Source organism: Rhea americana, unplaced genomic scaffold, assembly GCF_003343005.1.
Source record: "Rhea americana isolate MKP2758 unplaced genomic scaffold, rheAme1 scaffold_99, whole genome shotgun sequence".
Classification (NCBI taxonomy): Eukaryota; Metazoa; Chordata; class Aves; order Rheiformes; family Rheidae; genus Rhea; species Rhea americana.
Genome location: NW_028187188.1, coordinates 1431213 through 1452063, shown reverse-complemented (window position 1 = coordinate 1452063; position 20851 = coordinate 1431213). Strand labels below are relative to the sequence as shown.

At 36.9% G+C, this 20851-nt stretch overlaps 1 protein-coding gene across 1 annotated transcript in view; it reads right to left on the bottom strand.

Moving 5' to 3' along the window:
- BANK1 (B cell scaffold protein with ankyrin repeats 1) overlaps positions 1-20851 on the bottom strand; it is a 151180-nt gene that overhangs the window by 122852 nt on the left and 7477 nt on the right. The window contains exon 2 of the mRNA XM_085325634.1: positions 6353-6751. Coding sequence (XP_085181760.1) covers positions 6353-6751 — 399 coding nt within the window. The remainder of the gene's footprint in view (positions 1-6352; positions 6752-20851) is intronic.

The window sequence follows — 20851 nt, the reverse complement described above, 5'->3', positions numbered from 1 at the left end:
AATAATTATCATAGTTAAGCATAATATAAGACCAGACAAGAGTTTGTAAGTAATACCTTATACGAAGGACACACATGACTACAGATTCACATAGCCATTTTAGAGCTCTAGCTCCAAAACACATGCTGRAAATCTTAAACTTCAGTTATTTGTAAGCCTTACAACTGCAAATAAATACTAATAACTATAAACAAGAAACTTTGATGATGTCCATTTGCAACCTTGAAAAAACAGAGTAACGGCAATAAAACCAGTCATTCATATTGAAAGTAAAAAATGTGTAAGCCACAAAAACAACACTAAAAATCACTGTACATTAATTAAAATTAGTACACGCTGTAGGAGTAATGTTTATGTTCTATTCATTTGACTTATAGTATTAATAAAACTCATTAGAAACTTGCCCTAAATGCCATTAAAAGACATTCACTTTAAGATTTCGGTGCATTCACTTTTACAGGTGTAAGCAGTTTCCATCCAATTAATGTCTAAAATAAGACAAAAACATCGCATGCATGATGCATACCTCAGTATGCAAGGGTACAGATCATCATGACTGGCTAGACAGATCAAAACTCGAACTGCTAAGAAATCTGATTATATGCTGAAGAACAGCTTTCTCTGGATTTTGCAGATTAAGAAAAAAAGGAAGAGAGAAGTCAAGCCACCTAACTAGCAGGGTCTGCCATCCTCCAGACTGCCAGCTCAGTTTCACTTCTGGTTAGAAATAGCCAGGATCAAGTGCTGTATGCAAGAAGCCAGTGACACTAATCACGTTTTTCACTGATACTTGTTCCCATTACAAATCCTGCCACTGCATTGCTGCCCCTGCAATCAGTCCGCATGAAGATGTAGAAACACAACATGTTAGGAAGGTTAGTTAATCTGGTAATCCTAGCAACAGTCTCCACAAAGCAGTTCAGAGACTCATTAGCAGGGCAAAATGGGAAAGAGAACTATTGCTAGTGATAATTTCATCCAGATTATTTTGGTTTTAATCAGGAAGTATAATTGCCATTTGAGATCCTCCTCTGCAAGCAGATGACTTTACTGTCTTAAAGTACCAGCAGTAGTATCCACTGTCCAAATCCATATACATCAGGCAAAGAGGAAAAGGACACAGTTGCACCTCATCTACTGCACCCTCTACTAGCAGTGAGCAAGGCCAGAACTACCTTTTTGTTTCCCTCTATTTATTCTATCTTATGCGTTCACATGGAAAATCTTTACAACTGAGGCTTTAGTTCAATATTCACAAAGAAAAAAAATCCAACGTACACACTAATCACTTTATATTCAGTATTAATGAAAAACAAAGCAAAAACAACCCACACAGCATTTTTGGCTTCCTCTTGACCTTTGGTCCTTTTTAGCACTTTGCCTTCATTTCTTTGCAGTCTCCAAGCCGTTATCAAAATCTGGGTGAAATACTTGGCCATTGAAGCCAATGGTAAAGATCTCACTTATATCAAGCTTTTTGCTCATCAGCACAAGTTCTGCTGACAGTACAAGAAAATTCGCATTTTCATTACTTACTCACATTTGAGTATCAGCGTGAAAGAGGATTTTACAGGAGAATAAATGAAACAGTGGATCCAAAGTGTGAAATATTACTTTGGTATTCAAACAATATACCCAAATTTATCCCTGGTATAATTCTGATAACATTAACACCAATATGCCAGAAGTGAATTAGGAAACTGATGCCATAAAGGTTTATGGTAAGAATATACCAGTTCATTTCTCTTTTCTGTGACCAGCACTAAGGAAGTCATATATTTGAAGTGGGCTGAAGACTATACATGTTAAGTCCCATTTTAAGCTCCCAGCATATTTATCCTATATATACACATAAGAGACAAATTAAGACAATTAAGAAACAAATACAAAATGCTGGTATCTCATTACTCTAGAGCTACACCTTACTAGCAGTTGCAAAAGCAGCTTTTCTTAACATCACTCTTAGTGATTAAAATTGTGTGCTGGCATGCTGAATACTTTTTAGTTAATGATCAGAAATTAATGGCATATTGCTGTCTCACGCAAAAGTTACGTATTCTTTCTGAGAATCCTGCCTGAGTTGTTCAAGGACTGTGGAAGCAGTTTTCTATTTAGGTTATCTTACCTAATGTACCTATTTCCAGTTTTCAATATAGGTATAGGTATAACAGGTATAAATGGCTACATGTGGGTTTGTTGAGCAGTTCTTCGCTGCCCATTTTTATAGCAGTAGATTCTCTTCACATCATGACAAAAGAGCCTGCCATTTCTTAGGGAAAAGGCTGGAAACAGAAGTGACAAGAATTGTTAAGTTTTTTGTGAGCTGTGTAAACACAATCAAACCTAATAAAATATCAAGCAGACTAACAGATACTAAGTCATCTGAACTGAGCAGTCCCACAAAAAAGCCTCATAAAAGCATCAACACACTTCAGGAATAGTGACACAGGGATGTATCTGTACTAGAAAAGAACTGCAAAACCCATATTCCTTTTGCGTCATCAATACTGAGACACAAATAACTGCAAAACGAATTCAGGACTTTTAGAGTTACTTATAGTTACAAATATTTTGTCTATATATACCTGCAAATCACCTCCTTAAATATACAAAATAGCCTGAATTTGAAGTACAAGTGATTCAAGACTACATAAGTTTAGGTGAAGAAAAAACAAGTTATTCAATTAATACGTCTAAAGTATGTCAATTTGACAAGAAAAAAGTGCACGGTTCAGCAGACTGAAAAAAAAAATACCCATGCAAACAAATTGCATCTTCTGATTCTACCTTTACAGAAAGCTGCTCTAGAGTCACACTGGGTCATCTTAGATGATAGCATAGAAAAATAAATTTTCTGAATATTCCATTCTTTCTCAGAGTGGACTATACCAGTCTGAAAACCAATACTAAGTATGAATGTAAGAGTTTCAGTCAGTACTGCTGTAAAAATACTTTTATGTATCCATCTTGTTAAATGAATCTCTTGACAGCAACAAAAACATTTGCATTCTTCTTTATGTGTACAGTGAATCTGTCACCATCGAGGAAACACATCTTAGAAAGGTCGGTTTCCATGTCTCAGTTTTCCATTTGTTCCCCCCAGAATATGCACAAACAGGGACTGACAAATCCTTCAGATTCTGTTTAAGAGTATTACAGGGTGACCAAGCTCTCTGTTGGGTACAAAAACCCCTACACCTTGCATTTTGTTCAGTTTCACTGGGCATTTTAATTAGTATTATTTTTGATTAGTATTTTTGAGATACATACTGCTTTAGAGGTAGAAGGAAGTACCAACAAATAAAGAGCGCCACCTGACCTAAAATGATGAACTTGGCACCACCTGGTAGGTGAGAGGCAGTTCAAAAATAATGGGGAAGGGGGATAAAATTGGATTTATTCATATACTCTTTCYATCTCAGACTGCTCAGACAATGCACAGAGAATGGAGTCAACAGAAGAGACTGCTGAGAACTTACTTTGCCTGGGAACTGCAGTGTACAGAGGAAGCTATAGTGGCAGGGTGGTGTTACTAGCACCTGAGCTACACCATTAGTAACTCTCCTCAGGACTGTAAGATAATGACCTGAATTAGCATCCATCTTCCATTGTTCTTACTAATTCTAAGCTGTTCCTGAAGCCTGGAATCAATCAGACCTTGAGGGCCTGCTGTCCTATTGGATTAGCTGAACTTAGTTGTAGTGGAGAATAACAGTGCGGTGCCAGGTAATCACTGTAATTAAAGAATATCACTTCTCTACAAATTCTGACACTTGTAGAGTGACAGCTCTTTGTTAATATTGAGGAGACATGAAGGTACAAATGTAGAGAGGAAAACATTAACAGTAAAGAATAATGTTTATGAAAAGAGGGAAAGGAAAAGACAGAAGAACATACACATAAGTGTTTTGATCACCATTTCCAAGATCAGAAATATCAAGAGCAGATAAACACAGAAAGTAAAAGAGGTAGAAGGAGAGGACCTATATGAAGAGAGATGGGAAATCTTGTAAGCGTACAGTCCTGAAGAAAACTGTGCCACAGGAGAAGTAAGCCAACTATACCTAATAATGGCTGTAGTGAGCCATTTTAAACACAAGGGAAAAACATTTTTCCCAAATGCATAATCTGCCAAAATCTCTGCCACAAGTACTGCAAAAGCAAAGAGCTTAGTAGAACTCTACTGAAAAGTAACACAAATATAGACACTACAGATAGTAACCATTACCTTTAAGCAGAGATAAACAATAAGAGATACACATTCTTATTTCTCAGAGCTTAAATCAACACCCAGGTCACAGCAAATTTGCACTGGGAATATTTACACTGTGCAGAGTTCTGCTAGCAAGTACTATATCTGAGCTGGCCTACCTGATGGCCAAGGCACACCAATGCAGAAAAAACAAGGTCAGAGATATCTCAGCTATCTGTACGGAGGAGGGTTTACACCGCCAAGCACCAGGCGGTGATACTACTCGTAGTCCTCAAACCAGTTCAGTCACCTGAACTTGTCTGATCTCAGCTGCAGTCTGTGCATGTCTTGCAAAGATGTACACACTGAAACCAAAGTCTTTGACTATTCATTAACTCATCTTTGCATTCATCTCTGAAATCACTGATACTGGCTACTGCCAAAGAAAAGACCTATTGCTTGACATTACATTCTACAGTAAAACCTTGAAGGCAGATGCAATAAATATTTTGTGAACATGCAAACCAAAGTGAAGAACCATCACCTTTTTTTCTAGGAAAATGTTTATCTTTTCTAAAAAGTTTGCAATTTCCTGTGTATGAGTCAACTGACAATCTCTGGGCCCACTTTCTTCTACATATATGCACACATACATGGCATAGACCATTGATTTTATTCTACTGAAAAGCTGCTCAGCAATTTTTCTCTGAAGCTAAATATCAGACACTGTCAAAAAGTGCAACCATTACCTCATGAAATCAAACTGGGGAACTTTAATTAGCTCCAAAACCTAAAGCTGAGACACACTCAGAAGAAAAGGATATACTGACGGAAAGGTTAATAAATATCGATCAGTAAGAATGCCAAAAAGAAGAGATGGTTGGGAGGGGGAGCATAAAACTTACTTTTGCAAGCACAAATCTGAACTAGTCAGACTGTATAGTCAGGACATACATCTGCAGACACCCCTAGGGCATGTTTGAAAGCAATATTACCTGCTTAAGCTTATCTGCTCAAGCACAAGGCAGCAGGGATATCCAACTAAATCACTCAGACTCAGCTGCGGTCCCTGTACCTGTGTGCCCAAAGAAATACCCTTGCTTGTTCATYTGAATCCAACCTGCTCCCAGATACAAGTTCATCTCAGAGAAAAACACCTGAGCTGCAGGATATCCTACTCAAGACCAAGCTCCTGAGCCAGTAAAGTGGCACCTTGCAGATTAACAGAGACAGAACCACAATGTTCTGCTCAGCACACAAAACAGCACGAACTGAGAGCAATAATAGACCTAGAGACTACAAAGAAGCAAAAGTAAATATACTCTCAAAGGAAAATATGCAGCCATCTGTCTGAAACCTGTCCATAACTTAGGGCGTCACTCCAAAGTGGCCGAGACACTTGTCTTCCTGAAAAACTGCTTCTCAGCTACATTTGTGCAATCTGCCAAAGTACTTGAAGATTAGGCTTAACCATGTGCACAGACTAGCACAACACCTCTTTGCCATGTCAATACCTCCCATCCTCAGGAAAAAAAGTTTTTCTTACATTTCTGGAAGTGCTAACAGTTACTTCAATGCTTCTCTGTTGCTTCCATGAATGTGCAAAAATATACAACATGGATCTTCTAGAACAGACTTCTTTCTTGAGTTTGTAAAAGGGAAAGGGAACTTCTGCTCTTAGAGCTTGTGTGAACACTGGAAATTATGCCATCCACAAAACTAGGGCTTGCTCAGTAATTATTTTTCATGCAGTCAGGTTTAGTTAAGAGATACGCATTGTCATAAAGCATTTTGAAAAAGAGATGAAATATAAACCCAAATTTTTGTGAAACTTCTGAGATTTGTAAACTCAGGAAACAGAGAAACAAATTATGTCAGCTGTTTAATCTTACCATGACAGGGTGATGGTAGGGTCACAGATCCCAGTGGCAGCTTTTAGACTTTTCAAAGCTGCTTCCTTCTGAAATTCAAGCTGGACTAAGAATACAACAGTTTCAACAGACTTCAGTGGCAAATGCATCATCAAAAAAACTAGAACTGTTGGATCAAGCTGAAAAGCGATCATTTCTTCAGAAAATTTTAATTATCACTCCCCCCCCTTCAAAAGATATTAATACAGCTAGAAGACTACCTTAGTAAAGGTTTGGGGTTTTAGATTACCTGATTGAATAATTCCAGTAACAACGGAGAGATATTCCTCAGGTTCTTGATCAGTGGAGATCTCTTTGCTGCCTCCATCTAAAGTCAGTATGTCATAAAGAATGTCTGAATTCTCTACCCCACAAAGTAGAATCACCACATTATCTGGAGGTTTGAGAAGTTGCTCAAGAAAATAACCTCTCTTTTGATTCAGACTTCTAAGAAGTCCACATGATAGTATCAATAGTTTACATTTATAACAGGATAAAGAGAATAACTCCAAGTGCTTGATAGAAGATGTCTCAAGACTGTAGAGTAAGATTCCTTCTTCATTCAGTATGTGTCTGAAAATAGTTTTTAAATACAGAGCCCACTCTTCTGCCTCCTGCTCATAAATCACGAGAATATCCTTTGTGTGTTCTAAAGAGAAGAAAATATTGAAAAATTATTTCAAAACCATTTGGAACTCATTTAAAATATCAGAAACCAGAATATTAGTTTTTCCCCTCTTAACACCTTGAGGTGCTCAAGACACAGCATCAGCCTGAAATGACAACCATCTCCTTATTTCTAAACGAACACAGAAAGATTGTCCACAAAAATGCTGACAAAACAGCTCAGAATATGTTCTTCAGCTTCAACTAGCGTTTAAGAATAAATACAGAAATTGTAGTGTTGAAAACAGAGTGTGCTCGCACATTCTGCTCACTCATAGGTTATTGATGAATGAGCGATACCATTAAAATGTAACAGTTACCTTTTAATAACAACAATAAAGAACACATTTGAATACTGGATATGATTTGACTTCACTAGAGGCAGAATCGCTGTTTAGGATATTTTGGCAGTATGGTATTAACATGGTCTTCTACTGCCTTTATTCTAACAAAATTATTTATGAATCTAATAAAAATACATCTAGAATGGCTTTTTCTAGTTCTGCTTCCTCTTTGAGATGCAAAACAATGCTGCTAAGACAACTAACATTCATTCATGCTGTTAATAGGGGTATGGTATGAAACCATACTAACTGTGATTTGCTAATCGATACAAATATCCACTAAAATATCAAGGTAGCTGAATCGCAATCAAAGAGAGGAGTTCACAATCAAAGGGAGCCTCACAATAGCCCTGTGGGGCAACAATAAGAGACTTGGGAAGAGATGCAGCTGCTGCACTTCATTTCCGCTGCACTCCGCCGTGACTCCCGGATTCCTGACGAGCCAAGCAACCTGACTGGCACTTGCTTGTAATGCACCAGCGCTGCTTCTTTGAGAACACCAAAAGAAAGAAAATACAAAGGAAATACTGGACACACACAGAGCTAAAACATTTCTTGAGCATGCATTAGATCTGCATATTGGGATATACTTTTGGGTAGGTAAGGAGGATAAACAGCTTGTTAGGGATCCCACAGAAAGTTCACAGTGCAAAGWAAGAAATTGAGCCTAGACCTTTAGGGTCCAGGATCAGTGGTTTAACCATTTGACATTCCTTCTTTTTTAAATAAATTATTTCTAAACTCTGTTCATTCGCTTTTTACTCAGGAGAGATTTCAAACAAAGTTTACCCAGGTGAAGGCAAACTGAAAACTGTAGAATAGAGATGCTATGGCTTAGCTCTTTGACTTCATTACATGTTTATAAACAGTTTTGAGGAAAGCTGCCTTCTTTTAAACATTTAATATATTCATTCTCCTCCCCCCCCCCAAAAAAAAAAGAAGAAAAACAAACCAAACCAAACCAAAAAAACCCACTTCTGTGTCACAGGAAACCATACAGGGCTGCACTGAATATGGTAGCAGTTGATAACATTTCAAGATGATTGACTCTGAATAATACACTTAAATGGTATGATAATTGTTCAAATACATTTGGAACAGCAAACACCACATCTGCCACGGTGAAAGCAAAGAAGTATTCTGAAAGTGTCTGCTGTTGCTGAAATGCTAAAATTTAATTATAAAAAATTAATAGTATGGTATTCCTTATTTAACTCAGAACAAAATTGTGTGTTTTATGGCACTAGGATAAGAAGTCTACTTGTGATTTTACAGCACTTAACTCCACTGTTATTTGTTCTCAAATTCTTGTCTGATTTTCTCTAAGTCTCAGAAAGAAAGCAAATAGCAAAAAGCTATGCAGTCTCTTGTGTAGTTTCAAGTGAGGAACTTGTATTCAGAATAGTAAGGCCAGGAGGTCTTTTGGTCTGACCATATCACTTCATATCACAGGAGATGCAATGACCAAACAACTAGTTCCAGTCCACAATTTCTAAAACCACTATAATGGTCCTTTAAAAGTACTGATTTAAAGAGGCTGCCTAATCTTTGAATTTACATGTCATTTGAATTTGTTTAGTTTCAATTTCCAGCCACAGAATGTCATTTTATCTTTTTTTTGCAAATTTGAAGAACTACCTGCCCTCAGAAATCTCTCCCTAAGGTCTTCAGACTCTCATGAAGTGATTCTTAGCCTTGCCTTCATTACAGTTCATAAATTGAGTTTATTACATTTCTCAACATGAAAGAAGCTTTATAGAACTTCTACTGCTTTTTCTGAACTTTTGTGAACTTTCAGCTTCTCAAAATATTTTCTGAGGAACCAAAAGTTGTATACAATAGCAGTTCCTTGATACAGTATATTGGAAGAATAAAATCTTAATCTCACCTGAGATTGCCTTGGTTACACACAGAAAGACTGTACTCAGTCTTTAAATCAAAAGGTATCATCATAAGTTCACATCAGTGGCACTTCCCCTTATTAGGATGGACTTGGGCAAGGACATAGCTAAGAGAAATTGCAAGGAGGGATAAAAGATACTGGGTTTTGAAACCATGCGTGAATTGAAGGGTAAACATTTTACATTGCTTCATAGAATTTTGGTTCCCTGATTGTGCAAAGTGCTGGAATCTGCCACAGCAGACACAGCACTTGGCCAGGAGGCTGGGCTTCCTCTCCACATAAAGGACAGGACTGGGAAGGAATGGTGTACACTTGTACCACATCCATATGCAGACTGAATGCACCCAAGAGGCACTCCTAGATCCTGCAGCAGGAAGGTACACCAGAACTGACCATTCACACATAGCCAAAGAGCTCCCTGTGTGCTGGGCATAGATGAGTAGGTTTTTTAGTTAGAAATATCTATAAAGAGCTGACATTATAACATAATCATAATAAAACTATACAAACAGGCATGAAGTCCACTCTTGTGCAAATGAACAGTACAAGACTTGTGTACTTAAGAAATTCTAAAGATAGAAGTGAGGAAGTTGCCTTAAAGTGATAAAAAGAAGCAGCATTTTTTTTCTGTGGTGTTTCTACACCTAGAGTCTACAGCTTTGATCTTAGCTAAGAGCAAATGAGTAACAGTTTTAAAGATGTTTATCGAAGGCTCAATTGCACTTCCTTTTAATAACATTGACTTTTAAATTAGAAATGAGAAAGAATACTTTATTTGTATAAGAAAAGGGARTGAAATATATCCAGTAACAAGCCTGATGGAAGAAAAGCTCTGACATGCATCTCATAAAACTTTAACTTAATACAGCTGCTGTATTTCATTTGTTTTTTCTACCTGCATAAGAAGGAAGAGTCATATTGCTGAGGAAAGACTCCTGCTAAGCTGAGATTTTATGCTGCAGTTTGGCGTAATGTTTTTTGTTTTGAAGACGACAACTAGTGCTGTTAAATTACCTATAGCTGGTTTTGATTTATAAGTGGAAACCAAATGTGGCTTTTTGAACTATATGCGTGTATTTACTTTTATTTCTGCCATCAATTTGTTGCTTTCTAAGATATCCCTCCAGATTGTGAATTAACTTTGATGTTGCGAATGAATGTAGAATTATATGCTCTCTCCCCAAAACTGTATTAATATTGAAAWTTTTTTAAAATTCATGCATGACTTCAAATCTCTACCTAGAGCTAGAGTTTAGCTCTAGAGCAACATTGCCCAATACTGAATACACAGTAACACTTACTAACTTTTCAGCTAAAGTTTTTTCATTCATTATTTTCATATCTCACTGAATATTTCTTTGAAGTTACTGCATTTGGTATATAATGTAAGTAAAGGTGAATTTCATTCTGTTGAAAGCAAATGTAATAGAAACTACCATATCCTGACAAAATTAAGCCATGCTTCAACTGCTCCTACTTGGAAACTGACTCAAAGGTAGAAATAAAATGTATTATTAGTTCAGTAATGAGAAACAGTAAGAGAAATTATGCAGTCATCCATAGCACAAAATGGCTCTTCTGACAAGCAAAGTGTTCTCTAGTTACTGACATGTGGCCACTCAAAAATGTAGAGTCCCACAGAACAGGCCATCTGAAACCTCATTTGAAAAGGCCTGCTGACAAGAACCAAAAGCGGTAAGACCATCTTTGCAGATCAGTGTGAGCAAGTGGGAATTAAGGTCTTGCACATGAACAAGGCAACAATCAAAAAAATATGTTATGCAAGAAAAAAAAAACACAGAACGAGCATATTAGAAAGTGAAATCAAATCTCTATGCAAAATCTGTAATGCACAAAATACAGTAGGAAAGCAAAGGAAGGAAATTAAAGGTTTAGGGCTTGCAGCTACTTTTAAACATGTACCTCTGTTTCTGACTTTAAGCAAACTTTGCTTAAAGAATTTAGATTCTGTTCTAGAAGTCAGCAAGAAGTATTCAGTTCCATTAACCTTTGATAATACCATTGATAGATCACAAAAGCAAGTCACCTTTCAGATATGAAATTATCCTCTGCCTTCAAAGGACTTAATGTTTGCAGATTCTGTGCTCTACTTTTCTAGAGATCTGCATTTTACTAGGGTTGTTTCTAGCAAGTCTGCATTAACATACTTTGCTTAACCTGAATAAACTCAATTTCAGTTAGGCTAGGGTATAAGAATGGGTTGTAYGGTCCCATTGCCTAAGATCTCTTTGGTAAAAAAGTGTGATTTCAATACCAACACTTAGGAAAGTTTTACTAGAATGAAGGATAACCATGTTTCTCTGGATGACCTACAGCCTTTTCCTGTTAGAGCACTGGAGCACAATACTGCCATTCCCTATTGCTCTTCCTTGCTTCCCAGGTGTTCATATAACCTCTCTACAAGCTTGTGGCAGTCAGTCCCAAAAAGAAAGTAACTAAAGTCAGTTTGTAACCCTTGCCTCAGTCCCATCAGATTTTGGTATCCGTGTGGAGAAAACGCAAATTGTTCTCAAAGACTACGTTGAGAAAGGAAAGGGACCAATGGAATTGTATATAAAGAACCCAGCAAAGGATGGGAAAGGGCAGCAAATGCAGAAGTTTCACTTTGTTTCACTAAAGGCTGATAGAGAGGCTTTCTTGAGCTGGTCTGAGAAAGCAAAGCTGATGGTGATGAAAAGAAACAGTACAAAGAAGGCAAATGGAATGGGCCTTTTATTCTGAATTTTACCTTCCTTCTCCAACACAAACACAATTACAGTGGTAGAAGTCAGAGAAAGTTCTGAGGAGGCCAACTGAATGACAGTAGTATAAAACTGGAGAGAGAATTACAAAAKAGTAGCTTTTCTTGTAAGTCAGCCTTCAGTGTAAGTTGTCTCCTTCCCGTCCCCAAAGTGGGCAAAGAGGATCAACTACTAGAGAAAGAAGAAAATTAATCTTTTTTTTTTAAAAAATSTCTTCCTGTAACAGAGGTCCTCACTTGTGTGTACGGTACGCTGGGGTTATTTGTTTTAAAAATGTCAGACTTAAATGGAAAAACATTTGAGAAATAAATGTATAAACTTTGTAAGCACATAGTGAGCTACTGTCCATCAGCAAGAATTTTTAAAAGCAAGTACAGTTGGCAGATATCTCAAAAGTGGGAAAGCACACAGTGAAAATTGTTGCTCATCTTCTTCTAATGCATGATGAAATGTATTAGAGGCAACACAAGCATGGATGACATCTACTAGTCCTTAATTCCTTGTGAACCATAGATTACACTTTCTAGAACTGTCGTGAGTCTCTTCCCAAGCTAAACTTATACCAAAGCATTTTTTTTCCTTAAATGAAGGAAGGAGAGTCATCGTAGGTAAATTTAAAATTCTACATGACAACTATACTCATCTGATTAGATTTTTTAGTATCTTAAACCTCTAAGCTTACCAAGACTAAGACCTGACCAGGAACTTTCACTGACCAAGAACACAATCTAAGGCATATTCATATATACATAGCATATTCAACCATGAGTTCCCTTTCCACAGAAAGGCTTTCTTTTGTCTACAGAGTCTTAAGTCCCTAGCTTTGCAAACTGCTAGCATTTGAAAAATGTCTGTTTTCCCCCGAGGCACCTCCTCTGATTCCCCTTTCTCCCCATTCTCTTCAACCTGTAGAAAATAAATTGCATAGGTCAAGAGTCATAACATAATGACAAAAAATAGAATATGGGAAATGGAAGGAAGAGGTACAGATTCCCACTGTTGCAGCTTTGCAAAACATTTCTTGTAATCTCAGGAAAATTCACTTCAATGTGGGCCTTATGTAGGACAAGAATGGACAGCATACATATAAAGCACCTCTAGTTCAAGTCCTTAGACTCAGATTCCAGAAACAAGAATTTTAGTCTCTTGGTCCCTGCACAATCTTTTCACAAGGAACTATCCACTGATCTAGTCATACTCCTTTCCTGATCACTTAAAATACTATAACAGGAAACTACAGAAAAAAATTAATTGGCACTCCAATTAAACGACCCCTGTAATTTCACATTTGGAAACAGAATGAGACCATGTAATTCAGCATACCACAACAAGCTGTCCCTCCCCCATCCAGAATGGATTGATTTTCCCAGTCAGAGCACCTGACGCACATCCAGTAAATGTATCTCAAAATGCATCTCTAACTCTTGCTTGCTGAATTCTGTAAGGCAAATCTCCTGAAGCAAGCCAAAATGGATTCATCATGGGAAGGACAGTAGAAAGCACTTTAGAACTACTTGCAGATAATGGAAAATGTTTTCAAGTAAGTCATGTTGCTTCTCAAAGATGTTTCACTAATGGAAATGAAAATTATAAAAGCCTGCTTRTAAACTTTAGAGTGAGATCAGGAAGCAGCTAAATTGCTGCAGCACTGTGGCACACCTGTTTCAATTAAAGCAATTATCTTAAAGCATGGGACATTCCTGCCATCAGATAGCAGAGCAGCTGCACTTCTACTCTCAAATGCCTATTTAACTAGCATGTAGTATGAACATTTTCATCATTTATGCACCTTCTGTTGCTAATTGCTAAGTTGTTTGTGAAAATAAATACTTGCTCTATCTGTATAGAGTAAGGCCTCATCTCTTCATCATTCTTCTCACTGAGCTCAGTGAGGTTTGGAGTGGGGAAACTGAGATTCAACAAAGAACAATTTTCCTACGAACGGGATGCACTTAGGCTTGATCTTCCAGGTTTTTTCTGTATAGAAATCCTACTGGCCTCTACAGTAACAATGGGAACACGGAGCCAAATAGGTTGAATACCTTTCCACAGCATAGTATTGCCCCAAGCCGACATAACCTTAAGAACTGCAAAGATTCATCAAATTCAACACTATGCTCAAAAAACAGTTCTTAGACTCCTGTCTAGACTTATCTCTGATCTGCCACGTGAATGCATACGCTAGTGTAATGACTACCACTGTAACTTCTCCTGTGAGGCCATGCCCATCCACAGATGAACACTGACCAATGAACAGGTGCTTCTTTCATTTCTAATGAACAAGATTAAATAGGAAGATGGGATATAGAGGTCAGAACTCAGTTCTGTATTTCAAAGTACGTGGCCTCCTCCTCTACCACCTTCCCAACAAGGCAAAAAAAATGTGTCATTACAGTCACTTCCCTGAGAGCAAATTACACCATTGTTAGGTTTTAGCAGAATGTAATCAGGTAACAGAGGGCCTTCTAAGTCAGAAATGCTTTAGACACTAATAAATCCTGAAAAGAAAATATAGCATAATGACAGTATAAAGAGCTAAAATAACATGCTACTTTCTTCTGAGATCTGTGGAACAAGTCTTTAAGGCCACGTGATAACTTGGACAAGCTGTATCAAGTTTCTTTTAACTGATATTATTGTCCCTAGAAACAACCACTACCCAAAGCTTACTCTTACACTATCACCAAAACTATTACTATATAAACTGGAAATATATTTTAAAAAAATCCCATCACTTACTTTGCAATAATAGTTTCAAAATTTAATTGTTTCACTTCAAAGTAACTGATATATACACCTGACCTCTTCAGTGATTTCAGGCAGAAGAGAGGAATGCACAGTGATTAAGAACGTACACTTCTCATCACTTCTCCAATTGTCCCAGTTACCTTCAAGCTTCCTGTTGTATACCACAAGTTGGAAAAATAATCTATGTTCTTCTCCATGTGTCTCCCTCTCCTGCCTGAGCAAAACCTCAAATTACTAACATTTTGTGCTGTTCTGACTTCTTAATTACTTATTTATAGGAAGGAAAATTACACACCAGCTACTCACAATAAAGAACCAGTTCATTCTTCTAAAATTTTATTATCTAAGGCAAACATCAAGGCTCAGGTCATTGAGAACAGCCATAAACAAATTATAGACAGACTATACTAAWTAACTTCTAGAATAGCAACAATTGGTCCTCCTCAATTAGACTGAAATGTGGACAGTGTAGAGATTCTGAAAATGTGAAGGAAAAAGAAGACCCATTCAGCATTTTCTTGGTGCCCTGCAATATAACAAATTTCCCTTTCCCAAAGAGCCTTCAAAATCAGACCCTTCAACTCTCACCTCTAAGGACATTTCATTTTTACCTGTTCTCCAGTAAGTATTTTTTTTGTTTGTTTGTTTTTTGGGAGGGACAGGGAAGATGGGGGAAGGTTGTCCTKTTCTTTTTCTGATTTTTTTTTTTTTAATTCTTATTCTTGCCACTGTTTCTTGTCTTATCCTTCAAGATCTCTCCAGACTTGCCTATCCAGAAGTAATTTAACTCTGCCTGCTTACACTAAAGCTCCTTGCTTCTTCTTTTATCTTCCCTTGTCTTTTTCTTCTGCCATTTTTGATTCCATTGTTACTCCAGTCTCTCTCATTCCAGTATCAGATCACAGAACGGTTGAGGTTGGAAGAGACCTCTGGAGATCATCTAGTCCAATCCCCCTGCTCAAGCAGGGATACCTAGAACACATTGCGTAAGTTCACGTCCAGGTGTGTTCTAAGTATCTCCAGAGAAGGAGACTCCATAACCTCTCTGGACAACAGGTTCCAGTGCTCTGCCACCCTCACGGTAAAGACGTTTTTCCTCATATTCAGGTGCAATTTCCTGTGTTTCAGTTTGTGCCCATTACCTCTTGTCCTGTCGCTTGGCACCATTGAAAAGAGCCTAGCCCCATCCTCTTGACACCTCCCCTTAAAATATTTGTAATCATTGATAAGATCCTCCCCCTCAATCTTCTCTTCTCCAGTCATCATCTTCCTTCAGAGTAAAGCATAGGCTTCTAAATAAGAACCTGAGAATGAGAAACACGCTCTGTAGATATTAATTAGCATTAGAGGAAATAGTCAGATGAAATCCAGTACATTCACCTGTCACAAGGTAACATACACCAGAGAACAGTGCATACACAATATTCACAACAAAATGGAAAACACCAGTCTTGCAAGCAGGAACACTTCAGGAAAACTGCTTTTTCCAACTGCTGCAATCTGGGGGTCATACACCTTAGTACCACCACATGAAACCCAAGGAGATGTCTTACATCTTAATGTGATTCATCACCTGAGATTTGTCAGAAACTGACAGTCAGACAATCATTATATATCAGTTTATCAATAAATATCACTACATCTAGCAATTTCTGCTCAAAGAAATCTCTATGTTCCCTGCATTTACAACATATGGTCAAATATATTGAACTAACTATAGATGACATCCCAACAATTCTTAACAGTTATAGATTATCATTGACACAGAAAATACATAGAACTCTTAGAACTCTCATACTGCCATTATATTTCTAAAATAATATTTTCTTTGCCATAGGTCAGCTGAGAATCCACGGAGGATTCTTGAATCCCCATAAATTGAACAGCTTCATCTTCTCCTGCTTTTTGCAGACTGAGATACCTAAAACAGATTTAAAACCATTTAGGTAAACTTTCATCCAGAAGTCAAAGGAACTGTGAGAAGTGGTTTCTACTCAATGTATAAAGTAATGTTAAACCACTGTGCTAGAGTAAAGAAATCCCTCTAGCTTCAGCTTGCTTCTTTTGTCCTTTTCTTACAAATATGTGACAGTCACAAAGAAAAAAAAAACAGAACAAATCTCTGATCAGTGTTGGACAAACACTTTATGTTTCTGTCACTGACCTTGTTAACATCAGTAGTAATGATGCATACAGAAGGAAGCAAATGAATTAGGAAATCATTACATAAGTATATACAACTTTATAAAATGAACAACAACAGAGCTAGCAGTCAATTAGAAATAAAGCTAAATAAAACAATTTCCAATACATTCACCAACTTCAGTAAAAAGTTGACTTCTCTATTAAATCTACCTCTGTAGCCTCTCTAATGCCTTAAGACAGAAATTCTAGACACTAACTATAATAACAAACTATTTTTATTTCTGCCCATCAGACAGAAAGAAATCGAGTTAGTGTGAGCCTGCCTTCACACAATTCATCTATAGTATTGCAAAATCAACCGCAATGCCCAAATACTGTTAAAGCTTATATAAAATATAAAAGAAGTTTCTCCAGAAAGCATGTCTCCTCAGCCTAAGATTAATACATACAATAATCTTTTCCCCTTGCAAAATCCAAATTTTCAAGTTACTACCATTCCTAAAGTGAGACCCAACTGGGGAGTCCTCTGAGTATTTATTTTGGGTCTTCCTCTAGTGAATAGCCCTCATAGGAAGGTTTAACACATATACTACTGTCTTTGAGCAAATTCACTGCTTCCTGAAAATAAACCAGTGGAAGTTCTGTATGTTCAAGTTCTTGCAAATAGATTTTACACATTACACTTTAGTGTTACTGACATACATTCTCAYTACCAGCTAGATACAGGGTAACTATATCTATATAATTATGTAAATTGGAATATTTATCTCACAGGTGTTTTTAGTTTTCCAAGCACAGTCTTCCATGCCTAGTTAGAAAATATAGAGAAAAAAATGGAAAAAATGTCCTTCTTGAACCACTTCTAAGACTAAGTTAAACCTTATTTCGTTACTCATTAAGTATTCTGCTTCTTATATGATCAAGCCCCTACCCACATTGTTTCATTAAATCTGTATAATCATTTTTTTTAAAAAAAGAAAAAAGGAAAAGCTTTATGCTGCCATAGATCTACCTTCTTTTTGCATACATTTTATTAATTCCTRTTCTAAGATACCTCAAGACACTACAGCTTAACATGCTACTGCAAGCCAGCTGCTCAACACCACCTGATTGGTACAGATGGGAAACACAATGTGCACCCTTACATTTCATCCTCTGAAGTTTATACTGCCCATGCTCCTTCTTTCATTTACTGCAGATTACTGATATATAATTGCATGAATATCTTCAGAAAACAATTGTGCTGCTATCAGAAGCCCTGCAAACCTTTATTCCACAGCAGCCTACACCCATCCCAGCATCCTATTTTATTTGCCACTTGATCTACTCCCCAGCCTGCATTGCCTGGCAACTGCCTACATGCTTCTAATGTCAAAAGGGAAAATGAGGCATGGGATAAAACCAAGCTTCTTCAGTTACACGGAGGCAAGAATGGCCACTTGCAGCAACAGCTATGGCTTAAAGTAAGCCTGTGTTAATATTCAGCAGTTGGGAGTATGCTTTTGAAACATATTTGATTGTCCACGTTTACTGTGCTTTGGTTCACATCAATTGACCTTGAAGCACATGAACTGCAACCCTTCTGGGTGAAATTGAACCAGATGTGCTTCAGGAACACACCCAATGTGCTCCACTTGCTAATCCACAGGACCAGCCTGGAGTGAGGTCAAAATCCACAACGTGCACCGTGTAGTTCTCAGATCCTTAGCACCAACTGTTTGGCTCTACAAATGCCTTTCTGTTGGGAGTTCTATTTGCCAGTGTAGATATGGCCTTACAGTATCTGAGAAACTAAGCCTTGAGAGTAGACACCAACTTGGTCACTGCCACTCAGTGCTAAACTGCAGTAACTTGTGCTTGCATCTGAGCTCCCCCTCACTCTTGCACAGCTGTACCAAAGTAGATGCCTCAAATGATGTTTTTGAACTTAACCACTTCAACTGAAGTCACATCTGTAAAAGACTGGGATGCCACTGACAGTCCTGTGGTATTTAATCCATTTATGTTTACCTGAATTGGCTACTTAAGGCTACAACAAAATGAAATGCTTATGAAATACTTTTGACCTTAAAATACAGCAAATAAGACCTAACTTTAATGATATCATGATCTACTTGCATGCTAAAATACAGGAATATGGATTGCCATTTTAAAGAATTCCATAAACTTCTCCATTGTTGAAATACAGGCTGTGAGTTTGCCAATGAAACAGAGCTGCTCTAAGCTCTCGTAGAAAACTAAGTGACAATAATTTGGCAAGAGCACTACAAGAAAATTAAAATGAAACCGTCCTGAATGTACTCTGTTAGCAGAAAAAGCTTCCATTTCCAAAGTGGTAAATGTAAGAAAGATCTGCCTCTAAACTTTCGCAGAAAAATATTTTTTCTCCAGTTTAATCATTACAGACTAGGTTTCATACATTCAAGTTAGACTTGGCCTCCTCTAAAACAGTTAATCTTGAACAGGGAACAGAATTGATAAGGGAGAAAAAACAACCTTGGAAATTTGATAAGATTAGGGGTTACAATAACAGAATGCAAGTATGAAATCCTTAAAAACATTTTTGGTTAAAAACACTGGCAAGATTCCCTCTGATGAGGGCTTCATCGGGGTTTCATGAATTAAATAGAGCTACTCCTTGAGAATTATTATTATTATTTTTTTTAATAGGGAAGAAATCTGAAGCAATTAGATTCAGTGAAATACCCCAGTAGCAGAAAGCTTGGTGAGGGGTGAAGGAGGAAGAAGGTATATTGAGTTTTCTGCATCTTATTGGATTTTCTAGGAAAAAAAAAATGAACATCCTTTCCTAGCACAATTTTTCCTATGATTTGATTCACACTATTAAATTTCCTGGTAATGTAGCCCTATCTTTTTAAACTGTTACTTAAAACGTTCAGATAAATTTGGAATTTAAATTATCTTTGGGTATTAAAAAGTAAGATTATGTTGCTAGAAATCACTTTCTGGACATAGCTAAAACCATTTAGGCACCCATAAAGATGTTGTGTGGTCTATGTGGTTTAATTAAAGGCCTAATCAACTTTTCCGGAAGTAACCAAGAAATTAGACTCTTAAATTGCATAGATTACATAGTTCCCTTGAACAAAATTTTTAAAAAAAAAAAAAAAAAAAAACTACTTTTTTCCCCAAGTCAGCTTCACAATCATAAACATGTTAAAAGCCCTGATTCAGCCAGCTTCTGTTTAAATGCTTGGGTAAATGAGCTTGCAATAAGTAGCAGTTCTTCCAGGTTAGATACATTCTGCCTAAACACTAAGTTGTCCAGATGTTCCTAGGATTTTTCATGAGTACCCAAGCACACACTCTTATCTAGTGTTACACGTACATGAATCATAGCTGAATTGTTTGATGTTAATGCAAGCACTTCCCCGAGAAAATCTTATTGGTAAAGCCTCAGAGAATCATAAAAATCACTACAGCAGAAAGGATCTGACACACAGTAGTACACCTTTATCACTTTTCTTACTATATTTCAGATTTTTGAAAGGAAGCTAATCAAAGTCAGCAGATACCCGTGTCTTGTTCTGTGTATGGTTTGTTAATTAAATACATAATTTCTGTCACTCAGGTGATATAGCTTAACAAAGAGCAAGCATCCACGACTACTTTTGAATTATATAAACCTTACAATCTGAGGAGCCATGCTTGTGGCTTCTGATAAAAGTACTGCTTGTTTTCATTTACTGCCCACTATCACATTAACATTAAAACACTTTGAAGCCAGTACTGTATTTAGCCTTTCATTATTTATAGAAGACACTAACATTATTTAAGATGGGGGCTTTTATTTTCAGTTCTCAAATGGCTCTAAATTGTTCTTGTTCAACTCATTCCAGGCATACTATTATATTTTTTCCTTTAGCTATTCAAATGTAAATATTTCACGAATAGATGACAATGATGAATAATAAAAGGGCATACTATATGAAAATACATTTAACATACACACTGTTCAATTCCTTAAAACCTCAATTGGTAAACACCATTCAATACATTTATATTTTTTAAATGCTTTCAGAACTTTTCATATTTTCCATTAAAAAATAAATAATGCTTGCAATTGTATCTATAATTTGATATTAAAAATTACTTTTCATTGGCTACAGTCAGCAAACACAAGTTATTCATTCTTCATGAGCTAACATTCCCCCTGTGCT